The sequence below is a fragment of the Aspergillus multicolor genome (genome assembly GCF_047715735.1).
Source record: "Aspergillus multicolor strain CBS 133.54 unplaced genomic scaffold BDW74scaffold_8, whole genome shotgun sequence".
NCBI classification, from domain to species: Eukaryota; Fungi; Ascomycota; class Eurotiomycetes; order Eurotiales; family Aspergillaceae; genus Aspergillus; species Aspergillus multicolor.
In genome coordinates this window covers 936,162-962,942 of record NW_027395959.1, presented here as the reverse complement: position 1 = coordinate 962,942, position 26,781 = coordinate 936,162, and the positions used below count along the sequence as shown (strand labels likewise).

The window sequence follows — 26,781 nt, the reverse complement described above, 5'->3', positions numbered from 1 at the left end:
TATAATAAATTACCTAAAACTTGTCTTTAAATACTATTAATATCTTTTAATAACTAATAGCTTTATGAAATTCATCATAGGCCATGTAGCCTTTGCTATGCTTGGTGAAGAATCTAACAAATACTCTAAAATAAGGCCACCCACAGAGAAAGTTACATGCCCGTGTGGCTGCTTATAAGGAGTAAAACACTGCTACTATTTTATGGTTTCTTATAAACCTGACTGGTACAGATTTAACAAGTCTGCAGAGAAGAAGTGTAAGGCCTGGTAGGCATGTGATGCCTGAGGCTTACAAGGCCCCGGTTGCGCTACTTAATGGGTTCTAGGGAAACCGCAAGGTAACTTGCGGTTTATGTGGTCTTTTGGTAAAGTCTTATAAAGTCACGTGACCCTAGCACAAACTCTTATAAGAAGGTTAGTAAAGCGCTTAAAAGAACTAATAAATATAAAAGGAAACTCCAAGAGATTAAGGCAAATAATAACAAGGTAATAAAAAAAAGAAAAAAAGGAATATAAAGCCTTAAAAACCTTTATTAATTAATTAAGTAATTATTAAAAAGAAGAATATTATATATAATTTATAATATATTATATTAGCGTACTTATTTTTAGTACTTATAATATATAATCCCTGGTATTTTTTAAAGCCTTTATATTCAATACAGGCGCTTTTATCCACATCTGTAATAATATTAAATGCTTTACCATACTTAACCTTTAACGCGGAGGCAACAACCGTGTAGGTAATTTAAACTACATTATTTAAGGCTTCAAATTTATAATACTTTATTTAAAGACTTTAAAAGGTAAATTAATAATATTAATCTTAGGGAATATTATATACACGCCTGGTTTTGATATAAATATCCTGTTAACAAGATAACTTAAGAAATTAGGATACCACTAGGATTTTAATACCCTAATTACAAAGAATAAAAAGGAAGTATTTTACCTTAAAGATTATTTATCCGGCCTTTAAATAGTTAACTCCAAAGAATATGCAGAATCTTAAGAAAAGGTATACTTGTTAAGTTACCTAAAAGGTAAAACCTTGACTTAGGAACTAAAAATTACAGGGGATTTTAATATTTTTTACTAATACCTGGGTTATATTAGTAACAAGGCGCTTTAACACCTTTTAGCGGTAACTTAGGGAGTTAAAATAATAAATACTTAAATGCCTTAACACTATAAGATATATTAAATTAACTAGGCATCTTAATAAATCTCTTAAAGGCCCCGTGAGCTAGTTAAAGCTATATTTAACTATATATACCTAGATCTAATCTTTATAAAAACAGCAATAAATAAAGATAAGTGAATAACTTATTTTTATAATAAATTTAGTAAGTTTTATTAAATTTATACTTACTAGCTAAAATCCTCCTGCCATAAAGCTATTAAGTAATTTACTAAACTTATTTACTTATAGTTTAGCTATACACTAAAAGTTCTTTTTAATAATAATAAGCCCAGCTTTAAGAGAGAGATTCCTAAATTTACTAGCTTTAAAGGGATATTATAGAACAAGTTAGCTTTATATACCCTATCTTAAAATAATATGGCTAAATAATTAGGAAGAATACTTATTTAAAGGGCTTGAATAATTATACTATATATAAAGTTTTTGTTATTAATATGGCCATGGATCTTTAAACCTGCAGCTTACATAAGTAATTAAATTTTAGTAAAAAAGCTTAACTAGAAAACTTTATAGGAGAAACTTACTAGTAAGCTGCCTTATATTTTTAATATTTAAATGCTAGGATGTTACACGTGGGCGTAAAGAGGTTAGGATAGTAGCCTTTATAAGCTGGAGCCAAGGGCCTTTCTTAGTTACCTTATTAGCTACAAGGCCTTGAATATCTGGTGGATCTGGTTCCCTGAAAATTAGTGTGTTAAAGCATTAAAAATATAGTTTTTAATAAAATAAGAATATATAATCTAAAGAATCTATTTTTATAAATTAATATTATAATTAACATGCCTAAACCTTTAACTAAGGTCCTTGACATTTCTTATTATAACTATAATTACATGGTTAAAGATACTAACTTAAATTTAAATCTTATAAAATTATATAATAAAGAGGAAGAGAATAAACCTACTTTAGATATAAATAAACCACAGGTTATTAAAATTAAAAAAAATAAAGTTATTTATAAAAAATATTAAGAAAGGGATAAGATTACTTTTAATATTTTAGTTATAAGGCTCAGGCGCTTTAATAGGTTAGATAGCTTACTACCTTTACTAATACCTAAGGTAACTCTAAGACCTTAATACTATAAAAGTTTTGTATAAACTTTAACGCCTGGAGCATTTCCTAAAGAGCTACCACAGCCTTAATAATAAATTTTATAACCTAAAACCTCTAGGAAGCCACTACTGGATCTGGTGGGTGCCTAGTTATTATAAGAAGTAGAGTAAGCATGCCTTGCTAAATCTTAATACTTTACATACTTAGGGGGTGGAAATAGCTCCTAGTAACTTAGGTAGCTTTAAAATTTAACTTATAGATAGTAACCCAAGCGCTATAATATAAAGTATTATAATATAAATAATTATAAAGTGTATATAATTAAAGTAATTACCCCTATATTAAAACTGCTTAATTATATCTAGTATACATTTACTATGCTTTACTAAAACCTAGTAAGAAAATATTTTTATTAAGATAATTTATTACCTCTCCCCAAGTGCTAAAAGGATATTAAAGATTATTTGCTATATATAGAATTTTATAAAGCTACAGACCTTAAATTATTAACCCTTGCAAAGATAAAGGCATGGGAAGTAGTGAAGGAATAAGAGGCTAGGATTAATAAGGTAATCCCTTTATTATAAGTACTTACTTATAAATTTAATATAAATAGCTGCTTTCTTAAAGCAAAGGCTTAAATTTATATACACGGAGACCTTAAACTAGTTTTTAATAAAAAAACTAAGCTGTTATAGCTTCCGCGCGTGCCTTTTAAATCCTTGCTATTTTTATTACAGCCTTTAACCTTAATACTAATTAAAAAGATATAGTTAATATATTCCTAAATATAGAACTCCAGAGTCTAGTATTTCTACACTTATTAAATAAATATAAATAAAAAGGGAAGCTTTTAAAGGCTCGCAAGGCCCTTTATAGCCTTAAGAAGTTTTTATATTTTTAATAGCTTAATTTAGCTATAACTTTTTATAAACACAGCTTTAATATAGTCCTTAAAAAAGAATATTTTTATTAGCAAATTTATAATACTACTAGTGTATGTAAATGATAATATTATTATAAATTTTTTATTAAGCAGGCATAAGTAAGCAGGCATAAGCTATAGCTGCAGTATTTTAAGAAAGAACTAGCTGCTAAATATAAATTATAATACCTTAAAAAAGCATAATGGTTTCTTAAAGTTAAAATTATTTAGGATAAACAGTAATAAAAGGTCTAGCTATGTTAAGACTTTTATATTAAAGTTATTATAAGCTATTTTTATATAAATATAACTATTTAACCTCCTGGAACCCCTTTACTCTTTACCAGCAAGCTTTATTTAAATATAAATAAAGTAATACTAAAATAAATTCATAAAATATACTTAAAAATAGGATTTATTAGTTATACAAGTACTCTTACTTGCCTAAATATCTTATATATAGTTAGCCGCCTTTTAAAACACCTTATTAATCCAGCGGATTATTATTAACATGCAGTAAATTATCTTATTACCTATCTTTATAATACCTGTTTTCTTGCTATTAAGTACTCCGGCTTGCATGCTTTAAATATTAATAAAATTCTTATTAAGATTTATAAGGCCTATTTAAATATAGCCTTTATAAATTATTTAGATTATTTTTTTAGCGCTGGATACATCTGCAAGCTTTATAACAGGCTAATTAAATAAAAAGTAATAAAGTAATACTTTATTATAACTTTAACTACTAAAGTAAAACTCTTAGCACTTACCAAGGCCTTTAAAGTAATATGCTGGTAATGCTAAGTATTTAGGATTTTATAATTTAATCCTTAATACTATTTTTTTATTTAATATAATAACAAGCAAATAATTAATCTACTTATAAATAAAGATGTTTAACTATATTTTAAACTACGCCATGTTAATATTCATAACTCATGGCTACGCCAGGAGGTTTAATAAGAAAACCTGAATATTAAATAAACCCCTATAAACTAAATAATTACTAATAGCCTTATAAAGCCTCTTATAAAGTAATCACACCAGGAATTTATTAAGATGCTTAAAATAATAAATATTTCTAGCATCATCTCTTCCTGAAACAGTAGTTAATAGGCCTTAAGGGGGTGTATTACCTAAGGCAGAGAATTCTTAGTAATTTAAGGCCTCTAACTACCAAAGTTATAAGCTAAACAGGTTTGGATGTATCTAAACCTCTAAATAATAAATAAATTTAGCTATAAATATTATTTACAGTACCTCTGCTTTTACCTATAAAAACTCCAAAGCATTCTTAGAACTAGAAGAATTCATCACGCTCTTTACCTTCAAAATAATCCCTAGTATTCGATCAGTATTCCTAGCTAGTACGGTATTCAATGGGCCTGTTATATCAGCTCCCGGCTATGATGTCCCCGACAAAAGATGCATCACCAAGAAATGACACTGCTTCAAACGCATATTAGAAAAACTTCTGCACCGCCTTACCCGGGTAGGCAGGAGTAATTGTAGTAAATCACGATGCCACTCAGTCGCGTGCATAACAAGTAGGTGGTGGCGGCCCGCGCTCGGTTCTTGCATTTCGGCCAGCAAGGCTTCATCCCTCAAGTAATGCGGTATAATCAAATAGTAGTTTGCTTCGTTAGTCCGTAGCTGTCTGAATTTACGGCACGCAGTCTCCGCGTACGTCGGTCCCAGTAGTTTGGAGTCAGACACCGTAGCATCGTGCTCAACGGCCACGGACACTTATGACAATTATTCACCACAGCTGATCCATATGCTATGTATTTAGCCTTCAAGGGTATTACGAAGACATCTAGAATGCATGTGTCTTTACACCCGGGTCTCTGCTGGCTAGTTCGTGTGGCAGAACGTATAAGAGCCAGGTAAGCTTGTCTTATATTCCAACTAACGGGCACCCAGTCGTACGCGGACCTATGTATCTTTTAGCACTCAAATCCACATACCATGAGAACGCTACAGCATGCATTACTACTCAGACACCCCAGAACCAACCCGACTAACATCCGGATAGACATCAAACCGTCGCTGCGCAGAAACAGGGATTGCAGCACGGGCGCGAACAATCTCGCCTCCATCCAAATCCGCATACACTATCTCATCAGATTCCTGTGCCTGCGTAACAATCCTCCCCATTGGGTCCGTAATCATACTAAATCCCCATGCCGGATAACCCGAGCCCACTGGACGGGACTGCGAACACAACACCGTATACACCTGATTATCGACCGCGCGACTCCTCCCAAGTAACTCCCAGTGTAAAGGGCCAGTTGTGGTATTGAAGGCAGACGGGTATACCAAGGCAAAGGCCCCACGGCGAGACGCAATGGCGGCTAGTTCAGGGAATCGCATGTCGTAGCAGATACCGATTCCGATTTTTCCATGCCCCGTCAGGTCGACGATGGTGATTTTATCGCCTGCTGAAAGCGTATCTGACTCGCGGAACTCCATTCTACCAGGAACGGAGACGTCAAACAGGTGCATTTTGCGGTGGAAGGCTAGGAGTGCGCCCTTTGGAGAATATACAGGGCAGGTGTTGTAGATTTTCCCGTTTGCCGGATCTCGCTCGGGGAGCGTGCCCCCTACGAGGTACACCTTTGCATCCTTGGCCATTTGGGATAGGGCTTGGAAGGTAGGTGAGTCTGAAGCATTTTCTGCATTATATATGGCTGGCAAGGGCTCGGCGTAGAGCGGAAACGCTGCTGTGGAGTAAGGCGAGTTGAAACATTCAGGCAGGACGACGAGCTGGGCTCCTGTAGAAGCTGCTTCGAGGACCTTTTCGTGAGCTTGCCGTATGTTTTCTAACTTGTCTGGCACTGAAGAACTAGCTTAGTGCATGCGGTCTCTGCAGAGGGGTTGGTGATCACAATACCACTTTGAATTTGAATGCAGGCCACGCGAAGGCTGTTTTGGAGAACAGACGTCATTGTGGTTGCTTGTCATTTCTCGTAAGAATGAATCCATGCCATCCACAATATATACCCCATAGCCCTACGGTGGCGACCAGAGCTGAAGTCTGGTACTGGAGCTGGCAGAGTGGATCCTTTTCCCGATTCGGTGCGCGGGTGCGAACTCCAACGGCCAGCGGGCGCTGTCGCCCTCTTTTCTCTTCCCTCTCGTCACTCCCAACGACAGTCAATATGACAACCAACAATGTACAAACCAGCTCGGAAAAGACCGAAGAGGACGAATATCACCCGATCGCGTGCGGGGTGCTTAACCTGCCGTAGGCGCCGAGTCAAGGTTGGCCCACCAAGACTGGTTTCCCGTGGCCTAACTGACGCCATTTAGAGTGATGAACAGAAGCCATCCTGTGGACCGTGTCTCAAATCTGACAGAGTGTGCGAGGCTCGCAAACCCAAGTTTGAGTTTCGTACTGCGTTGCCTGGTAAGGAGGTGCAGCCGTCCTGCTCTCCGGGAAGTGCGAGTCCAAGTCAAGGGTCTGAGAGCGAACCCACGCAGATTGATACCGATGAATTGGGCGCTGACACCCCACTCATGAACGACGATGATGATGCGCAGATCCTGAGCGCAGTCTATTGTAGGAGCAATTCACCCGTGCAAAGGACCCCACCCCTGCCGTCACCCGGCACGGAGATACTCATGCACTTTGATTGTGCAGAAAAGGAGCAAATCTACATTACCCATTGGGAGTCTTCATGCATTGGAGCCCTAGAGAAAGCGTTCCTCATTACGACACTGGCCGATGTGTATCGGCCGCTGAAACACTCATTACTTGCATTATCCGCCTGTAATCTAAGTCGGTCATAGCCGGAACAAAGTGTGACCCAAAGACAGAGAGTTGTATATTCGCCAAAACAAGACCACCTAACGGCGTGCCAAAGGTACTACTGGTCAGCGGTCGGACAAATTGCCCGGATTATTCGACATTCGACAAACCTCCCGAGTCCTTCGCTGATGTTGGCTACTTTGGTGTTTTTCTGCTACATGAAGTCTGCCATGGGCAACTTCGAGGCCTTCGTTTATCATTCCCAAGGGATTTCCAAATTTGTCGAGTTGAATCTTGGACAACTCTCTTCGGACTCGCTGGGTCCAAAGTTGGCCGCAGCATGGCTGCAGGCCAAGTATCAGAACTGGTGGCTCAGGTTATACGGGGGATCTTATTCCCAGCAGCATGAGCGCCAGAAATCAGGCACTTATGGCGGATCAGAAACGACATCACGCCGCACTGGCGCTCCATCTTCCGTACACTGAACCAGGCCGTACCGCAGACCGATTTTGCGGGACCGGGCCAGTGGCCGGATCCTGATATACTACTTGTAGGCCTGGAAGACGTGCTTACAATCCCCGAGGAGCAGACGCATTTCTCGCTGTGGGGGATTTTGAAGGCGCCGCTGACGATTAGGGCGAAGGTGGATGGGATGAGGGAGGGGTCGCTTGATATCCTGCGGAATGAGGATTTTATGTTGTTTAATCAGGATGGGTTGGGGGTTAGTGCGGCGTTGAGGAGGAGGTAGAGTGACCAGGGGTATGAGGTTTGGAGTGGGCCGTTGAAAGGGGGGAGGGTGGTTGTTGCGGTGATTAACTGGAGGGGGGAGGAGAGGGAGATTACCCTTGATTTGCCGGATGTAGGGCTGCAGTTTGCTGGAGGGTTGAGGGATATTTGGGCTGATGAGAGTGCTGAGGATGTGAAGACGAAGTATACGGCGGTTGTGGCGGCGCATGGGACGATGCTTGCTGAGCTTAGCGAGACGCTGCCTGCTGGGGAGTATTCGAGTGATATCTTTGCTGCAAAGAATGTGTGAGTTTATCACTGAAATTGCTGGATTATGCTAACAGTATCCTAGTGGTGCGACTACGTTTGGGGCAGTCTATAGAGTGACATCCAGCCCTAACTACGGACTGAAGGTTACACTTGCTCAGCCGTCGCAAGGTGCCAACATAACCATCGCCACAATTTCCAGCAAAGCCCCAGTATCTGTATCAGTTCCAGCGGGATCCTCTTCCATCACCACCCATATCTCACTCGCAACCAGCTCCAACAATACCATCACAATCCACAACGCTCCCGCAATCTCCTCCATCCAAGTCACACCTCCTAATTCTACCTACTACACCGGTACCGAAGACTTTACTCTCTCCGACTCCGCAGATACCTTCACCTGTCTAGATGACTTCTGCATCCCCACCGGGTCTAAAATCACTAACCTCAGCACCAACAGCAGTGCAACCACCCAAATCCCGTCCATGGCCCAGGGCTTTAAATACATCGAAATCGACTACATAAACAACGAAGTCGCATTCGACTCTGCCTGGGAATGGGGGTCCAACTCGCGCAATCTCACAATCCGCGTGAATGATGCCGAGCCGGTCAGGCTGGAGGTTCCGCTGAGCGGGAGGCATAGTGAGCTTTTTAGACCGGGGCTGGGGTGCTGGGATTCAGCGCGCTTGGGGGTTCTTGACGGGGGGTGGAAGGTTGGTCTTAATGAGTTGTGCTTGGGAATGATAATGGCGAGGGTGGCTTTACGAGCTTTGCGCCGGATGTGGTGGGAATTAGTGTCCATAATTAAGTCTATAAAGATTTGATGTGCCAATGAGTCCAGGGCCAGAGGGAGAGGACGGCTGTTCCACCATGTTGACTGAAACGAACTCCCAGGGCAACCTGAGTGAGCCTCCCTCTCTTCTCAGCAGTAAGACTCGGTCAAACCGCTGACTCGAATATGATGTGTACTTCCCCACCCCGCCGCCATCATCCTCTGGTAAGGCGATGGCACAAGCATAATTCCCTGCTGCCCTCTCCTCGTTGACAAGACGAACGACCTGCCAAGCCTGAGCAATAGGGAAGCTCCCTTCCTCGAATATAGACAGCGCATGGCATTCAAGCAGCCATTTCTCGACCCAGCGTCCAAACGCAAGGCTGTGATAGCGGAGCACACAGGCGACAAGAAGACTCGAGACACCGATCGAATAGACATTTTTTCTGGCGCAAGTCTGTTTGTCAAGACCGGCTACGATGCGAAGAAGGGCAGTCGACCAGTGTGCGATTTCCATGTCGCCAGTGGATCCCTCAGTTTCTGAGGCACCAGGATGGGACATGGACTGCAGGACGCGCGAGGATACATAGTACGCGTAATTCATTGCAAGCCTATGCGAAGTGAATAAAAGGGGACGGAACTGACTGCTCTCGTGTGTATTGAATTCTGCAAACGAGTCAAAGGGGAGCTCCGACTGGGAGAGCGTGGAGTGCCAGTCATCGAGCCTTGTAGACTCAGCCCGCATCAGGGCGACACAGTCGTCGATTTCCGGGGAAGGAATTGCGTCGTCCAGTGTCGAGTGCAGGAACGCAATCGTGCTGAGGCGGTAGGTTTCGCAAAGGATTGATGTAACAGTCGCTCGCCTCGACCCAATTGAGTGGAGAACGTTGGACATATCCATTGGAAGGCACATCGAAGGCTGAGCGAGCTGGAATGAGGCGCTGCTAAAGTTCATCCTCAGCCACCAGTTATGGTTCCTTGCCAGCACCCAGGTTGCGATTGCTCCTCGGCCCAGAGTATCCTTCGTGATTGCTCGAAAATGCGTCTGAATAAAGTTGATTATTCCTTGAGCATGACAGCCAAATCCGGTGAAATTACCCATTGCGGTTTCAATGTTGCAGAACAAAACCAACATCGCCAGAGTGTGGGATGGCGCCATGAGAGAGCTTCTGAGGATTGTCCTCGCCGCTTGGCCGACGGCGGTGACATAGTACTGTTGACTGGAGAGGAGGTGGCGGGGGTTTGGCCTGTAAGCTACTTGAGCATCCAGCTCGTTCCTCTCGGGCAAGGAGCGACTGAGATTACAGGCTGAAAGGGCCAGAAGCGCCGCTTTGAACGGTGCATGGCTGTCCGTGGCGAGGGAGATTTGACGCAACGAATGCTGCAGAGCATGCACGCAGGCCTCATTCCAGTGGGTAAGATACATGGCCTCATGTTCTGAGCAAGCGAGCGGCTGTGACGGACTCGTTGCCAGTACCGGTGGCGATATTAAGGAGGCTACTCTGGAATCCTCATCCGCCAGATGGGACTGTTCAGAGTTCTTTGTATCAATCTTAGGTGGCCCTTGGCTGTACTTGAATCTCAAGTGCTGGCAATGGCGGCCGCCCGGCGACTCAATGGCAGAGAGGGTGACATTATGGAAGTCTAGACTCGGCAGAATGGCCTCGCAACTGATGCCGCGGCGGACACAAGCTCGACATGACGGTTTCTGTTCATCGCACTGAGAGCAGTTAGCTGGTGCAATTCATTTGCTGGCTCGGTCGAAATGAACCTTGACCCGGCGCTGTCGGCATCCTCGGCATCCCGACCGAGAGCGAACAATGTCAGTCTTCTTTGGACGCGGTGGAGGTGCCTTGTACATAGTACATCCTCTGAGGAGTGACTGACAAGCCGTGCAGAAGAGAGAAGAAGTTGACGAGGAGATGCTTTTTTTGCCACTTTGATCCATGTAATTGAGTACGGACTAACTGCTAACAGACTAGTCATATCCACTAAACTTCAGTCAATCAATGATATCCTTTCCAGACGGCGGCTGCTCCACCTTCCCGATGGGGTGCGCGAGAGCGAGTAGGTCTTCTATAGACGGAGAGTTATATATTGAAGTGAAATGAAGCAGGTTTCTGTCTCGCAATGCATCTTCCTCTCTCCATGGCCGACCCCAGCACCTGCCCCCCGCTGACACCAGAAGCTGTCCGCGCAGCTCATTCTGTGGTCAAACCCTACATTTACCAGACACCAGTATTCACCTCCAAAACCCTGAACCGGATCGCCTCGACTCCAAATCCAGATAATGCTAGGGCTGCTAAACCAGTCTTTCGGCTGTATTTCAAGTGCGAGAATCTGCAGAAGATCGGCGCGTTCAAAGCACGCGGTGCATTCCATGCCCTTCTGCGACTCTGCTCTGAGATGGGGATAGAGGCCGTACGCAAGCGCGGCGTGACAACGCATAGTTCTGGTACGAAACACCAAATCTATACTTAGCGCTCAATAAAGGGTTAACTTATTTTGAAACCAAAAGGGAATCATGCCCAGGCCCTCGCGCTCGCTGCATCGACCCTGGGCATCCCCGCCCATATCGTGATGCCGTCGGTATCCACGCCCTCCAAAATCGACGGCACGCAAGCCTATGGCGCCCGTGTTATATTTAGTGGCTCTACTGAGCCTGAGCGTGTGTCAGTAGTCCAGGAAGTCATCGCAGAAACCGGCGCCATCCTTGTTCCGCCCTATGATCATCCTGATATCATCCTGGGCCAAGGAACAGCGAGTCTAGAGCTCGAACAGCAGGTGGTCGAACTGCTGGCCAATCAGTCTCGTGATCTTGATACCCTCAAGAAAGAACACCCGCTTGATGCGGTGGTTACGCCTCTAGGCGGGGGTGGGCTTTTGGCCGGGTCTGCCACGTACTTCTCCGGCACACCGTCAACTCGCGTCTTTGGTGCCGAGCCCTCATTCCAGGGCGGCGACGATGGCCGGCGCGGGCTTGCGGCTGGTTCCCGAATCAGCGAGGTCAGGACACTCACTATCGCTGACGGCCTTCGGACTCCGGTGGGGGAGATCAACTGGACCGTCATTTCGGACCAGAACAAAGTGAGTGGGTTGTTTGCTGTGACCGAGGATCAAATCAAGGCGGCCATGAAGCTTGTGCTGGAGCGCATGAAACTTGTCATCGAGCCTAGTGCTGCCGTGCCCCTGGCCGTGATCTTGTTTGACGAGGAGTTTCGAGCCATCGTTGAAAAGGAGGGTGGGGAAAAGGGGTGGGATGTTGGAGTCGTCTTTTCTGGGGGGAATACTACGGTTGAAGCCATATATAAGCTGTATGCAGATTTTTAGGCTGTTGTGTTTGACAGGAAGGCTTCAGACTATATTATTTAATCTGTGTATGCATATACTGAGAATCACCAACTACAAGAGCGCCACGCACTTCATCTCCACATCGGTATATTCCGGGATGGACTTGACGGCAACGCAGCTGGAGCAATCAGTCTGCAATCCTCAATCCTTCTGGATGCACACAGGGTTGGACTTACGTTCTAACAGGCTTAATCTCCCCAAACCACTGCAGATAAACCTCGTTCATCTTCTCAAAGTCCTCCATATCGGCGAGGAAGACGTTCACTTCGACCATTTTTGCAAGATTAGAGCCTGCGGACTCGAGGACGGCTTTCAAGTTCCGAATGCATTGGTGCTGTTGTACAGCGTTAGAAAAATCATCGGTAGAGCCGATGGGATGATGAAACACATACAGCGCGGTCCTGGACGGTGCCCTCGACTATCTTGCCCGAGGAGTCTTTTGGGAGCTGGCCAGAGCAAAAGACGAAGCCATTGGCAATAACCGCTTGGTTGTAAAAGGGCCGTGGGGGAGGCGCCTGGGCGCTGTTAACGACTTGACGGTTGACAGACATGTTGAAAGGATGAGTATACGTTAAAATGTGAGTGAGATACATTTCAAGGGTACCTTATCTTTATAAAGTAGACTACTCAGCGTAGTGTTTGCCATTCAGACCAGTCCCTCGCTCTCGCGCACCCGATCCGGAAGTACCCACAGGAGTCTGTATTCTACATAAGCACATTAAATATTAACTTGAATTATTAAGTGAAATATTGCTACTGATCAAGCCTGCTGTATTCCTCCCTCAACCAACTAGTCACTCTCGCCGCCATCGACATGCAATATATATCTCCAAGAGACCCGATTCTTAAGCGGCCACTCAATGTGGCTTGCATCGAGATGTCCAGCAGTAAGGCAGACATACACAGTCCTCTTATGGCATCCATGAACTGATTGATCCAATGCAGCCCCTGACAAGCTGCAGAATCTCTCCAATGCCCGGCAAAAAGTCCTCCACGCAGCGTCCCAGGGTGCTGCTCTGATTATTCTTCCGGAATGTTTCAACGCCTTCAACAGCCAAGTTTGGGTATAGGAACAATGTGAGACCGGGCTCGAAGCCAGCAAAAGCGGCACTAACGTCTGCCTCTAAGAATATGACCTCACGGTTTTTTAAGGCCAACAAAATCAGGCCAAAATATATGACAAGACCAATACAGCGTCCGTATTTAAGGCCACATTTTCTGGGCTTGGACTTGTATGGTATCAGGCCCATTGAATACCGTACTAGCTAGGAATACTGATCGAATACTAGGGATTATTTTGAAGGTAAAGAGCGTGATGAATTCTTCTAGTTCTAAGAATGCTTTGGAGTTTTTATAGGTAATAGCAGAGATACTGTAAACAACATTCATAGACGAATTCGTTTACCGTTTGGAGGTTTGGATACATCCAAACCTGTTCGGCTTATGACGAGGGGGCAGGTGAGCTGAGGTGTTCGAGGTTGCAGGTCAGCCAGTGTTGTCTTTTCGGTCGCTCGAGTTGATATGGCTTATGTAATGGTCTTGGCGGTCACGTGATCCATAACTAAGCTCCGGAAAGATTTTAACTTAAGTTACCTCTTTTAAAACACTTACTAAGATTATTAACTTTAGTATGGCAGCACTTTTAATGAATATAAGTTAAGTACTTTAAAACTTCTTAATAATTATTATCTTAAGCCCCTTTTTTATTATAATTACTTTTTCCCGCTTTTTAATTACTAATTTATTAGTTTAAAGGTGGTACCAGTGGTACCTCCGCGAAGTTAAAGCCGGGCGCCTGGAGCTACCTAAGTATAAAAAGGTAAGTCTTTTTATATTATATTTTATATTTTTAACCGCTTACTAACTACTTAGGAACTGCTTAGGACAAAGATAACTATCTTTACTTTTATTATGATAAGATATTTTATAAAATCCTTAATTACTCCAAGGCTACTATTAAACTGCTTTTTTATTACTTGGTAGCTACTTACTAACTGCTTGGGAATTATTTAGTATAACTATAAATTCACTAATAACCTGCGCACTTATATTACCTTATATAAGGATATCTTGCTGCTAGTTGGAAATACTAGGGGCCGCGCTTTATAAAAGATTATTAATAAGGCGGCTAGTATATATCCTAACTACTTATTAATTACTTAATAATTAATTATTAACTACTTAAAGTAGTATAAGGAGCTATTTACTAGTATTAACCTTAATAATATTACTACTAGGGCTACTATAAGCCTAAATCATGCCCCTGGAGCCCTCCCTGCCCTTTTAAAAAAAAATAGTTTTATAAGTACTTTTTAACTGCTTTTTAATCACTTACTAACTACTTAAATCTTAGGTTTATGTTATTAACATAAGAGCTAAGGTGGTTTACATGGGGTACTTTATATTTTATAAGTCTTGTGGTAGCCGTGTTAACTACTGTAAGAATATTAATAAATATAATTATTTTATCTTATTTAATTATAGTGACCTGTACCCCCGTGCTGTAACTAAGGAGCCTAAGAACCAGGTAAATAAGAAGGCAGCTGCTAAGGAACCACTTAAAAACTATTTAGATACTATTTAGTAAGGCCCTGTACTTAGGTAATAAGTAAATAGCTAATATATAAATAGTTATTAAGTAATTAATGTTTTTTCTAAATAATATTATTTATATATATCTTATAAAGGAGATAGTAAGCCGAAGGTAGTATTATAAATATAGTATATATATATATATATATATAATAAAAAAGTTTTAAGTAATTAATAAGTAGTTAGAAACTACTTAGGTCTTTTATTTTTTATTATATATAGTTATTAAAGTGTCTTAAAAAAATATATAGTATACTTATAAAAAGCACTTGTTAACTACTTATTAATTACTTAGGTACCCCTTTTTTATACCTCTTAAATTTTTATTTACCTTTTTATAAGCTCTAGCTTTAACCTTTTATTCTTAAGTTACTTATACTATACCTTCTTCTCTTGCTTTTTAATACTTGCCTTAAGCTGGCGAAGCTCAAGCTTTTTATAATAATTATTAAGAGATAGGCTATTAGCTAAGGCAATTTAGTAAAGGGTAGGAGTAAAGATTATAAATTTAAGTACTTATTAGCTAGTTATTAGGTAGTTAGCAAGTACTTAACTTACTTTATATTTTTATATTAAAAGAAATATTATAATATAAAATATATTTACTGGCTAGAGCTAGATTAGCTACTTAATCTAGCTTTTATAAAAGATTTTTATTATTTATAACTATTTATAATTAAAGTAAGCTTTAGTACTTAGCAAGTGCTTAGCAAGTACTTATACTTCCTTTATTAAGTTTAAAGGTAGGCAGCCTTTATATTTAAGGTTTAATAAAAGTAATATATATTAAAATCTAGGAAGTTTTAATATTATTAAATATTATTTTTATTAAGCTTTATAGTATTATTAATAGGTTAGTAAATATAAAACTAAGTAATTAGTAAGTACTTTTTAATTACTTTAACTAAAGTAAGATATCTTTTTAAAGTATTTACCTTATAGTAAGACTGCTTTACTATATTAGTATAATTTTAAAGCTAATTAAAGTAGGTAGGCTTAATCTTAAAGCAGGCCTTATTTAGTCCTGCCTTAATTATTACTGCCTTTTTTTAAATAGCCTAATTTTGTACCGCGGGTAATTTATACTTTAATAAAGTTAATAAGCAGTTCTTAAGTAGTTAGATAATAATTATACTTATTAAAAGATTCACTATCTTATTATACTGGGCCTTTAACTAACATGATAATAACTTTATTATTTAATTTTATAGTGGTAACCCTTTATTTATTAACCTAATAGCCTTTAGGATATTACGCTGGAAATAAACCCTATAAAATATAATAATATGTTATAATTACCATGTAACATCATGCTTATTAGGGTTAATCTCTAACAAATACTGCCTAAGGCCTAATAAAGTTAATAAGTGTTATTTAACTGCTTAACAAGCACTTACCACTATACTGCTTGGAATTCATGTTAATAATAATCCCATAAATACCACACCCATGCAGGTAGTTAAATAGGATAGGCAAGCCAGAGACCTTTTTTAAAAATATAAAAATATACTTAAATAAAAAATAATAGCCCTTTGTACTATTTATATTAGTAAAAACTTAGAGGAGTATAATAACTATAAGGTATTAGTAACTAACTACTAGTTAATTACTTAAAAACTACTTACCCTTTGCTTAATCTGGGAAGAAGGTCGCAAATATAACCTTGTTTATTTTTTTATTTTAAAGTTATTTATATAATATATTAACTTTAAAGGAGTATAAGCGGGCTAGTAGTTAAATCTAGTTTTTATAATTATAAAAAATTATAATACCCTTAGAATTTAGGTAATATTCCTGGATATACTCTTAATATTATACTTAGTAATAAGTAACTGCTTGGGGACTGGTATATAACTACTTATCTTAATAATAAGGATTATATTTTACAGGAAGATTACTTTATTAATATCCTGTTTAGTAAAATAAAGAAGTAACTACTGCTTCTGGATAACAGCAGCTATATAATCCTTATTATAAAAACTAGTATAAACTTTTATTAAAGTAAATATATTAAATTATAAATAAAAATACTTAAGCTAGGGACTTTAAAGAAATTTTACTTTAAAAGTTAGTAAGTAATTATTAAGCACTTAGTAATTATTTATTTATTATTATACTTAAATTATTAATCTCCTGTATAACCTCCTTTACCTGTTAAAGGATCCGCTCCAGGGCCTTTAATAAAGGAGGTGGAGGATGTTTATAAACCCTATAAGATATAAATAAAATATAAGGATATTACCTTATATCTACTGGTACTAAAGCATTAAAAGTAATATTATAGCCTAGATATACTAGTTTCCCTGGCCCTTGTGGGTGATCTCGCGCTATAAAGTAGTTAGAAACTGGTTTATAATTACTTGGCAACCACTTACCATAAAACTGCCTCCGCGAATGCATTAGTTTAAATAAACCACATTCCTCACTTGGTGGTATGGTATTATTATTAAAAAGGTCCTTAAGGAATTAAAGGTCTAAAGTAGTATGGCCCTGAATAGGTATTTAATAATACTTGCTTAAAGGCCCCCTAGTATTATTAATATATTTAATATATAAAGTATATATGCTATTTATATTTTATAAGCAGTTAGTAGGTAGTTATCAAGTACTTAAGATTCTTAATTACTTATTATTTAAGTATACCTCTTAAAAACAGGTTTATAATATAAAATCTAATTTATATATATATTGCCCTGTTAAAAAAATATAACCTTTAACTAATAGTAGCTAAAGTATATTAGTAACTACTTAAAAATTACTTACTAGCTAGTAATTTACCTATAAGTATTTCTTTTACTTATATTATTTTTAAGTAATTATATATTACTTTAATGCTTTTAAATCTCCTCCTATATCCTCTTATTAATAACTATATAATAATATGCCTTAAGTTGCGGGGCTAGGAATTTATAATAATAAATACTAGAGTATTTTATAGGGAACTTCCTAACCTGGTAGTTTAAAAATAAATAAAATACTGGTTGCTTTGCCTTATATTTCTGGAACTTTACATATTATATTTAAGTAATTATTAGTATCTAACCAGTTACTAACTACTTAAGAAGTACTTATATTATATATTATTACCTTTAATTCTGCTTGCAATTAGCCCCCACTAGTAATAATATATATATAGCCATGAATATTACTTGTAGGATACTTAGGTAGATTATTAATATACTTTAAAATAAGAGTAATAAGAGGGTTACTCTTAGCCTGGGTAAGAGGAATTAGAATTTATTCTTTTTAAGGTACTTATTAGTTCTTAACTACTTATTAAGCAGTTAATTTTAGTTATACTTATAACACCTAGTTTATTATCAAGGAGCTCTAGGCTAATATAGTTATTAAGATTAATTATAGGTATATAAGACTCCATGCTTGTAAAGAAATAATAAAGTAGTTAGTAAGTGGTTATTAACTGCTTAGGATATTCATGTTTTTAAAAATAATAAAAAAAAAGAATCTTAGATTTTAAGGAGTTTTAGTATTTTTTTTAACCTTGCTTAAGATATTATTGCTTAATAATGGCCTTGGCATCACGTGGTGGGGGTGACGCTCATATAAGCTCCGCGGGTAGCTTGGATGACCTGTATACTCGAGGTGTTCCAAACGCTCACCTGAGCGTTTATTATGTAATTACCGGTTTTGGCAATCACGTGACCCACATCCCACTAAAAATATATGATGCCTTTGAACCGTACTAGCTAGGAATACTGATCGAATACTAGGTATTATATAGAAGGTAAAGAGCGTGATGAAATTCTTCTAATTCTAAGAATTCTTAAGGGTTCTTATATGCAAATATAGAAGTTCTGCAAGGAGTTTGTATAGCTGAATCCTCCATTCACCCTTCGGGAGAATGGCTATATTCAAATTCGTCTGGCTCACGAATTCGATAGTTGGAGGCCTTGAATTACTAAGAATTCTCCACCTCAGCTGACAAAATATTTTACACGCCCCACTAATCCTTTTATCCTAATACACCGTTCCGGTTATTTTAAGGAACACCCACATTCGCCTATCATGGCCTAACTTAGCAAGAATATATATATAAGTACTTAGCAAGCACTATTTAAGTGTTTAAGTTATTTTTTATTTAATTTAACTACTTTATAACTGCTTTAAAAGTAATATAACTGGTACCTTAAACAAGGCTTTAAGGGTAAACTTAAGCTCCCTTTTATAAAAAGGTAAGCTTACTTTCCTTCCCTAAATTATTATACAAGCACCTGTTAAGTGCTTGCTAGCCTAACTTTTCTTTTACCTTATTAAGAAATTACTTCCCCAAGGCCTTTCCTATCTCTTACTTAGCTTAAGTTTTAGCTTAGATAAGCACTTAGCAAGAACTACATAAATACTTATTTAGTACTTATTTAGTAACTTAGCTATTTTAATTTTCTCTTTTTTTTAAGCACTTAACTACTGCTAGCCAAGTATTTACTAACTACTTGCAGGACAAGGACAGCTTTGCTATTATTTATTATAACAAGGTATTTTATTACTTACCTAATTACTTAAAGGCTATTATAAGTACTTGCTAACTGCTATATAACTGCTTGCTAACTACTTTGTTTAAAAGAAGAAAGATAGTTATAATTTATATATATATATTTACTCCCATAAAATTAAAGTCCGCAAGATAAAGGGTGGCCATTAGTTAAATAAACTAGTAAATAATATAATATATAAGTGCTTAGTAACTTTTAGATAAGTGCTTGCTAACTACTAATATTTTTTATAGTATTTTACAAGGCTTTTTTTTACTAGTAATACCCCTACTCCTGCCCCTAGATCCGCCCCTGCTGCTGTCCCAAGCACTCCCTAACTACTTAAAAAGTAGTTGCCTATGGCTAGTAAAAGTCTCCTAAAACCCCCCCTTTCTTTAAATACTAAAAAAACTGTGAGTGCTTGCTAAATACTAGCTAAGCGCTTGCTAACCGCTACTAGGTATATATTACTAATATAATAATAAAATATAAGAAAATAAATATTAAGGTGCCTTGCATGGCATGTAATATAAAAAAGCTATGCTATCATGATCCTAAGGGCCCCTATAATAATTTTAGCTATTTTAATTATAAAGACTTAGCTTCTTATATAAGTACTTGCTAAGTACTTAGCCACTGCTTAACTACTTATATTACTTGCATAAAATATTAGGTGGGCTAAAAAAAAAATTTTATTATAATAAGAAGCATGAGGACATGCTATTTTTAAGAAAGGGAGAAAGAGTTTATCTCCTATAATAAATAATAGGAAAGAAAAGTTTTAATATTAAGAGTAAATAACTAAGTAATAAACTTAATATAGTAAAATATAGACTATTTAAAATTAAAAAAAACTTACTAATAATAACTATTACTTATTATTACCAGCATAAATACAAGTATACCTAGTGTTTTATGTCTTATTACTTAAATTAATGCTAAATCTAAAGAATGACTATAATAAAGTAACTAATACTGATAAAGAGTATAAAGTTAAATAAATTCTGGACTAATAAATACACAAGGATTAGATTTAATATTTTGTTTACTAAAAAGGTTACTTACTAAAAAATAATTTATAAAAACCAGTTAGGAACCTTGACTGCCCTAAAAAGATTCAGGAATTTTAGCAAGGAAATAATTAAAAAAGAGCTATTTAGTAAAGATAAGGAAAATACCTTAGCAACCTAACCCTTACCTGGGAAAGCCTGTGTAAAAGAGCCCTTACTACTTAATATAGTAGCTAACCAGCTCTGCACTAATAACTCTTTAAATTCCTTTTATTTTTACTCCTCCTCCTCAAGCTTTTTAAGCTTTATAATTTCTTTATAATTATAAATAATAAAGTTGCCTGCGCGCTGCTTTAGTAATTACTTTTGCTTTTAAAAATAAATTAATTTATTAAGTAATTATTCCTTATCTTTCTTAATTTTATTTTAAGCTGTGACCAACTTCCGCCACTTGCTATTAAAGAATATTAAGTTAGAATTAACATATTTATAATTCCCAGCATGGACATACTCGCTATAATAACTATTAGGATTAGATTTAATACAAGACTTTTATAAACAAGCACATCAAGCGCAAGGGAAAACCATTATAAAACTATTATTAGTAATTTATTTATAAAGGGTCTTCTTCATGCTAAAAGAAGCTGCCATGCTAAAAAAGTTAGCAGCAGCCCATAAAAATATATCTAAGTATTAAATAAAACTTACCTACAGGAGTTATGCTACTTAAAAAATCTTTAAAGATAAAGAACCTAAAAAAAAGGATTATTAGGGAACACGGCCAGCGTGGATTAATATTAACTAATAAATTTATTATAATAATACAGTGTAACTAGTTATTATATTAGGAACCAGAGTCATAGAATAATTTACTTTAATTATATTAAAGGTATAATGCTAGTCTAGGAGAGAATTATAGTTATATTAGTAATATAATATTATTGCATTATTAATTTAAAATATTATATTGCCAGTCTAAAATATTAAATAAATAATTTAATAAAAACCATGTATTTAAAGGACTGTCTTTATAATGTTAGATAGTTTTAGTTACTATTTATTATCTTTAGAAACCAAGCTACCCTACCTTTTAGTTTTTATTTAGTCTTTTATATAAGCTCTTTAACCTTAAGACTTGTACCTTCTACTCTTGCGCACAGAATATCCTTAAATCCCACCGGTTTAAGACGGATCGGCAGGCTTTATCTGACAGGGAATAGCTTCACAAGGTCTAAAAAAGGTAAGAATTTAACATAAGCTAGTTATTAAATTAAACTCCAGGCTCATAATTATAATGCCTTTAAACCATACTAGCTAGGAATACCAATTAAATACTAGGTATTATATAAAAAATAAAAAGCATGCTAAATTCTTCTAATTCTAAAAATTCTTAAGGGTTTTTATATGCAAATGTAGAAGTTCTGCAAGGAGTTTATATAGCCAAATCCTCCATTCACCCTTCAGGAGAATGGCTATATTCAAATTCGTCTGGCTCACGAGTTCGGTAGTTGGAGGCCTTCAATTACTAAGAATTCTCCACCTCAGCTGACAGCTCCTTCCTCGGCCAGTCGCAACCACCTCCGTCGACTCCGCATCCTGCCCAGGTATTTCGCTGGCTCTCCTCGCTTGCGCGACGCGGTGCATGCCTATTGCCTATCAATTGATCACGGCCCACTTTGTCCTTGACAGTCGGGCCGTCCCATCTTGGTCCGCAGCGATGCATCGGCGTGACTATCATTGGCCACCGTGCATTAGCGCGGCGCTTCGTCGGACAGATGAGGCTCGTTGTGTTGAGTCTGGGCGGGGGCTGACGTGAGCCCAAGTTGCCCGGAAACCGCCCAAAGATAAAGCGATCAGTTTCCGCTAGGAGATCAGCAATCCACCGAGTCGAACCGCAAGTCGTCATACTCCGTAATGGGCGTGGAGGCCCAAGAAAACGCCCCGACCTCGGTCAAGGAGATCTGGGAGGAAGCAATCATCCAGTTCCACCGACGAACGAGCCTACGCCTTGACGGCCCCGTGAGGAGTGTCGATGATCTGAAAAGGGCGCTGAACGACCACGTCGAGGCGCAGAAGGACGGCGAGAATGTTTCCCGGGCAAAGGAGGTTGGCCTGCAGGTGATCAATTGCATTCAGCTGCTTGGGGGCGTTGCCGCGGAGGGGGCGTCAATGGTACGGCGGGACTGGGCTTTTCTCACACCTGGACTAATGAGAATGAACAGGCATTTGCTCCAGTCGGGGTCTGTTTCAACGCCCTGTCTTTTCTTCTCGACATCCCCCAAAAGGTCCATGAGTTCCATGGCGAAATCAACGCTATTTTCGCTGAAGTGGGACCGGCCCTTGCCCAATTCCGAATTTATCAACGAATGGAGGAACAAACCCAGGTCGATGAGGCTCTGCGATTGTGCATCTATCAGGTTATGACGAGCTTTGTGAATTTGTGCGCAAACTGTATCAATATTCAGGTCCAGGGCCGGTGGAAGAGCTTCAAGCGCAACGCCAAGCGGATCCTGCTGGATGACGCTTCTGTCAAGGATGACTTGGAGAACTTCAAGAAACTCACGCAAAACCAGTCCAGCATCCAAGCGACCCTAACCTTGGAGGTGGCACTGGAAACGAATCAGTATGCCGGCGTGATGCTAACCATAACAAAAGAGCTGGAATCAAATGCGAAGGGGATAAAGGCCGATGTCTCTGAGCTGGTTCGGGTGGAGCGCAAGCGAACTCTTGAGGACGCTCGAAAGGAAAATCTGAAGACCATCAAAACAAAGCTTGGCCAAAAGGATGAGGAGATTGCTAGTATGATCGACGCCCGCAACAAGATGTGGAGCACCTCGCTGGAGGAGAGTGGTAAATGGTTGCAGGATGTCGCTGAATACAAGCAGTGGGTTGACAGGCGCAGCAAAGTTGACCCGCTTTTGGTGATCACCGGATCGTCAGGGACAGGCAAATCATTCTTGATGGCCGCAATTGCCCAGGAGATCAAGCCGGGGCATTTGGCGACAGTGGCTGAGCGTACCTTGATGGGCTATTACTCCTTCTCCGTGACCGGAAAGGACGGTAGTGACAAAAAGCGGCCGGAGGCGGCACTCAAATCGATCTGTGTCCAAATGGCGGAGCAGGATCCGGCGTATACGAAGCTGGTGGCGAGTACGCATCGTGACGATAAGTATTTTCGTGACGCGAGCTTTCAGGATCTTTGGACCACGCTGGGCATCGGACTCCCGGCTAAAAATGTGACGCATTATATCGTCCTGGACTCTGTCAGTGCTCTCGAAAAGCCAGAGTATGCGCGACTAGTTCAAACCGTTGCTTTCCAGCAGGAAAACTCTGATCGTGTCCGGATACTCCTCGGCGTAGATTCGTGGCAGCAGGGCTCGCCAAGTATCGATATTACCAACCACAACTCCGAGGACATTCGTGCATTTATTGCCCGTGAGCTGGAAAAGTTCAAGGCTGATTTGTTCCTGGGAGACGACGACGACTCACAACGGCGAATAAAGATGATGAAGGAACGCCTTTTGCAACGTTCCAGCAATAGCTACTCAGTGGTCCAGCAGGACCTGGTCAAGATCAAAGAGATTATCGCTTCCGGAGGCACAGATGAAGACCTCATCCACGTGCTGGAAGGGTCTGGCACGGATCCCACAGCGCGGATGCAGTCAGACCTCAGCGCACTGGAGGCTGTGCTGAAGCCCAAAGAAGTGGAGGAAATCAATGAGCTGCTGATATGGGTTGTCGCTGGGCTTAAATGGTTTGATCTTGAGGAGCTTACCGCCGCTTTGTTCCTTCGCTTCAACGCCGTTTCTCTTCAGCCCCTTGCACGAAGGGTTGCCGACAAATATTCGAAGATATTCTCCTTCAGTTCCGAGGATGAGTACCTAGCCCTCAAGGATGATTATGTGAAGGACTGCGTTGTGGTCAGACGAGAGCACCCTCGACAATTCGCGGAAGACACGAAGATTACGGCCAAGATCACCATCACAAATGCGAGGGTGAAGGCGGTGCAGCGCTTCTTCTGGGATCTGAACCATCATCAGTATGTCAATGGCTTTGATTTCCGACCAGGGTCAGTGCTCCACAACGCGGCCACTAGAAAGATCCAACTTTATGAGGTTGATGCCCACTATGAAATTGTTAAACGCGCCTTCGACCTCTTACTGCAACTATCTGTCGACGTCGACGACAGAGCCAAGGCTATGGGAAAGTACTTGATGGCGTACATCACAGATCATCTCGCGGTATTGCGCAAGGCGTCTGGGCCCGACCAACTCTTGGATTCTGACAAGCAGTACATTGCTTCGCATATCTGTGAGATGTTTAACGAAGGCTACTTTATTGTCAGGAACTGGGAGTTTCGCGAGATGGTGCAGTGGTACAGGGATGACAAGGAGGTGGAGGTCTTCTGGACATGGTTGGATGACCCCGTAGCTGTCAGCCGCTTGAGACCCCAGGACAAGAGATGGTTGGCAAGAACGCGCGGGGCCAAAAACCGTAACCAAAGCCTTCTAATCAAGATCATGACCGAGGTTGCGCAAAACTGGCTGCAAGACAGCGAATGGGAGCCCTTTGACGCGTTCAAGTGGATCAGCGGCTTCCTCAGTCTGGTGAGTTCATTGCCATCATCGTAACGAACATCTGGCTAACTAATTGATGCTGGTAGGGTGCAGCACCTGCAATTGAAGAAACCGAAACTTACGGAGAACCTGAGAAGACCGAGACAATTGACGATGCAAAGGACGGCGACGGCGGCGGCGAAGGCGACGGCGGCGGCGAAGGCGACGACGACCATGACGAGGCAGAGGGCGATGGGTCCCTCTACCCTGATGACTACAATATTGAGATGGTCATCGCAGCCGAACAATGGTGCCAAAGCCTTTTGAATGGAAGCGAATCAAATTCCACCCGATGTACCCGGCTAGCTCGGACATATCTGGTAATAGGAGAAACCGAGGCCGCAGTAGAGCAATATGCGAAGGTACGAATTCCAACCGCATTAACCCTTGGTTTGGCTGATTTGATACTAGGCTGCTGCCATGTTAGAAGCTCAGGATCCGGTCGACGCCACCAAGCTAGCAGAGGTCTACCTCGCTCAGGGAAAATACGCATCCACGAGTGAGACCTCATTGGGCTACCTGAAGAAGGCGTATGAGCAAGATCAAGGAAACATCGATATATTGATCGCCTACTTGAGAAGGACTACTTGGAGCCCAACGGAGGACAGATATATCATCGAACAGGCTGTGACCGTAAAAAATCCGGAGACAGGCTGTACTCTCCTGGTCCCACTGTTGGACTCGGTGGTTCGCACGGAAACGGAAGTCATCTTGATAAATGTGTTCAAGGTCATCTCGTCACTCATTTCCTCCTCCCCCGAGTACTGGACTGTCTTTGAGCAGGAATGGGAGGCTGCCATTGACAATGCCCGCGCGGACAGCAACTATAATAAACTCGCGACGGTTCTATGTCAGCTGGGAAGCGCCCTAGTCTACCTTCACCGGGATAATCTCAAAGACTTGCGCAAGGGTGGGGAGTACTTGAGCGAATGTCTCACCACCCTGCGTGAAAGGGTATCCCCAGAGGAGCGAAACTCACTGAGTTATGTTGAGAGTCAGGCGCTCACTTCCCTTGCCACCATTTACTTTGAATTGACGATCAAAGAGCATGAATCTGAGAACAACCATGCGGGAAGGTTGCAGCAACTTTATGATGTGGAGCGCGATAAACGGTCGCCAGACATCAAGTACATGCTCGCGTCGCTGTACACAGTGCAGGGACAACGCGACAAATCCCGTGACATTCTTCGACCAGAAATCATAGACGTATTTAACATCCTTTCCGACGGTGACATCGGCAACGACGTCCGGGGCTTCACCACCCTTCGCATCCTCTTCAATCACACCGGGGACTTTGAGAATTCCCGCCGAGCCTGCCTGCTCGATCCACCGCGGAGGTTTAACGAAGAAGTGCTCAAGACCTTGTTCGCCGACGACGGCCCTGCGTTCGAACCGGTCACCGCGGAGCTGCTCAAGTTCTACCAAGCAGAGTTCCCAGATAACAACATGCCAGAGAGCGACTTTCCCAGAATCCTCACCGAAGCTGAAAGACTATTAGCCTTGGCTCAGGAGCCTGAGAGCAGCAGTACTGCTGAGGCAGAAGACGCCGCGGCTACAACCACGACCACGATCACTGCCACTGCGACCCCGGCCGCATGGACCAAAGCCTGCGAGATCCTTAAGCAATTCGATTGGTTGGCAGCCAGGCATTTCTACTGCAACGGCTGCTACCGACGGTGGGACTACAAGACTACATTCCATGCGTGCAAGTTTTGCTACAATATGGATTTGTGTGAAGTGTGCTGGCGGGGGTTGACAGGGAAACCGGACGAGAGGGAGCCTGGAGAAGAAAAAGCGAAAGAGAAGATCCTTGTTTGTGGCAGCTCGCATGATTGGTGGACGCTGGAGCCGTGGACGACACAGAAGTATGTCCGCGCATGGAAAAGGCTTATCCCTGTGATAGGCGAGAACGGAGAAGAGGTGCTGATTACGCCGTCTAAGTGGCTAGGGAGTCTGTGTGAGGAGTGGGGGCTGGACAAGGCGCAATGGGGATTTGAATAGTCCTTTTGCTAAACTCA

At 40.6% G+C, this 26,781-nt stretch overlaps 6 protein-coding genes across 6 annotated transcripts; 3 read left to right on the top strand and 3 right to left on the bottom strand.

Annotated features, from left to right (window-relative positions):
• Window positions 1-5,180: 5,180 nt before the first annotated feature.
• On the bottom strand, window positions 5,181-6,136 carry BDW74DRAFT_190203 (carbon-nitrogen hydrolase family protein; the record flags this gene model as incomplete). Its single annotated transcript, XM_073732130.1, has 2 exons — window positions 5,181-6,025; window positions 6,082-6,136. The coding sequence occupies 2 exons, from the start codon at window positions 6,134-6,136 to the stop codon at window positions 5,181-5,183; spliced, it is 900 nt and encodes a 299-aa protein (XP_073585460.1).
• Window positions 6,137-7,169: 1,033 nt separating this feature from the next.
• Window positions 7,170-8,632, top strand: BDW74DRAFT_177042 (uncharacterized protein; the record flags this gene model as incomplete). Its single annotated transcript, XM_073728788.1, has 5 exons — window positions 7,170-7,315; window positions 7,381-7,660; window positions 7,688-7,971; window positions 8,018-8,540; window positions 8,588-8,632. The coding sequence occupies 5 exons, from the start codon at window positions 7,170-7,172 to the stop codon at window positions 8,630-8,632; spliced, it is 1,278 nt and encodes a 425-aa protein (XP_073585459.1).
• Window positions 8,633-8,723: 91 nt separating this feature from the next.
• BDW74DRAFT_167271 (Zn(II)2Cys6 transcription factor domain-containing protein) lies at window positions 8,724-10,565 on the bottom strand (the record flags this gene model as incomplete). Its single annotated transcript, XM_073726674.1, has 3 exons — window positions 8,724-8,879; window positions 8,910-10,424; window positions 10,476-10,565. 3 exons carry the CDS (start codon window positions 10,563-10,565, stop codon window positions 8,724-8,726), a joined length of 1,761 nt encoding a protein of 586 aa, XP_073585458.1.
• Window positions 10,566-10,852: 287 nt separating this feature from the next.
• BDW74DRAFT_190199 (threonine/serine dehydratase) lies at window positions 10,853-12,034 on the top strand (the record flags this gene model as incomplete). Its single annotated transcript, XM_073732129.1, has 2 exons — window positions 10,853-11,159; window positions 11,223-12,034. 2 exons carry the CDS (start codon window positions 10,853-10,855, stop codon window positions 12,032-12,034), a joined length of 1,119 nt encoding a protein of 372 aa, XP_073585457.1.
• Window positions 12,035-12,106: 72 nt separating this feature from the next.
• On the bottom strand, window positions 12,107-12,606 carry BDW74DRAFT_177039 (uncharacterized protein; the record flags this gene model as incomplete). Its single annotated transcript, XM_073728787.1, has 3 exons — window positions 12,107-12,173; window positions 12,232-12,389; window positions 12,448-12,606. 3 exons carry the CDS (start codon window positions 12,604-12,606, stop codon window positions 12,107-12,109), a joined length of 384 nt encoding a protein of 127 aa, XP_073585456.1.
• A 9,455-nt stretch (window positions 12,607-22,061) lies between these two features.
• Window positions 22,062-26,764, top strand: BDW74DRAFT_190198 (uncharacterized protein; the record flags this gene model as incomplete). The annotated part of the gene is made up of 5 exons (XM_073732128.1): window positions 22,062-22,319; window positions 22,370-22,579; window positions 22,613-24,754; window positions 24,811-25,125; window positions 25,175-26,764. The coding sequence occupies 5 exons, from the start codon at window positions 22,062-22,064 to the stop codon at window positions 26,762-26,764; spliced, it is 4,515 nt and encodes a 1,504-aa protein (XP_073585455.1).
• Window positions 26,765-26,781: the final 17 nt, after the last annotated feature.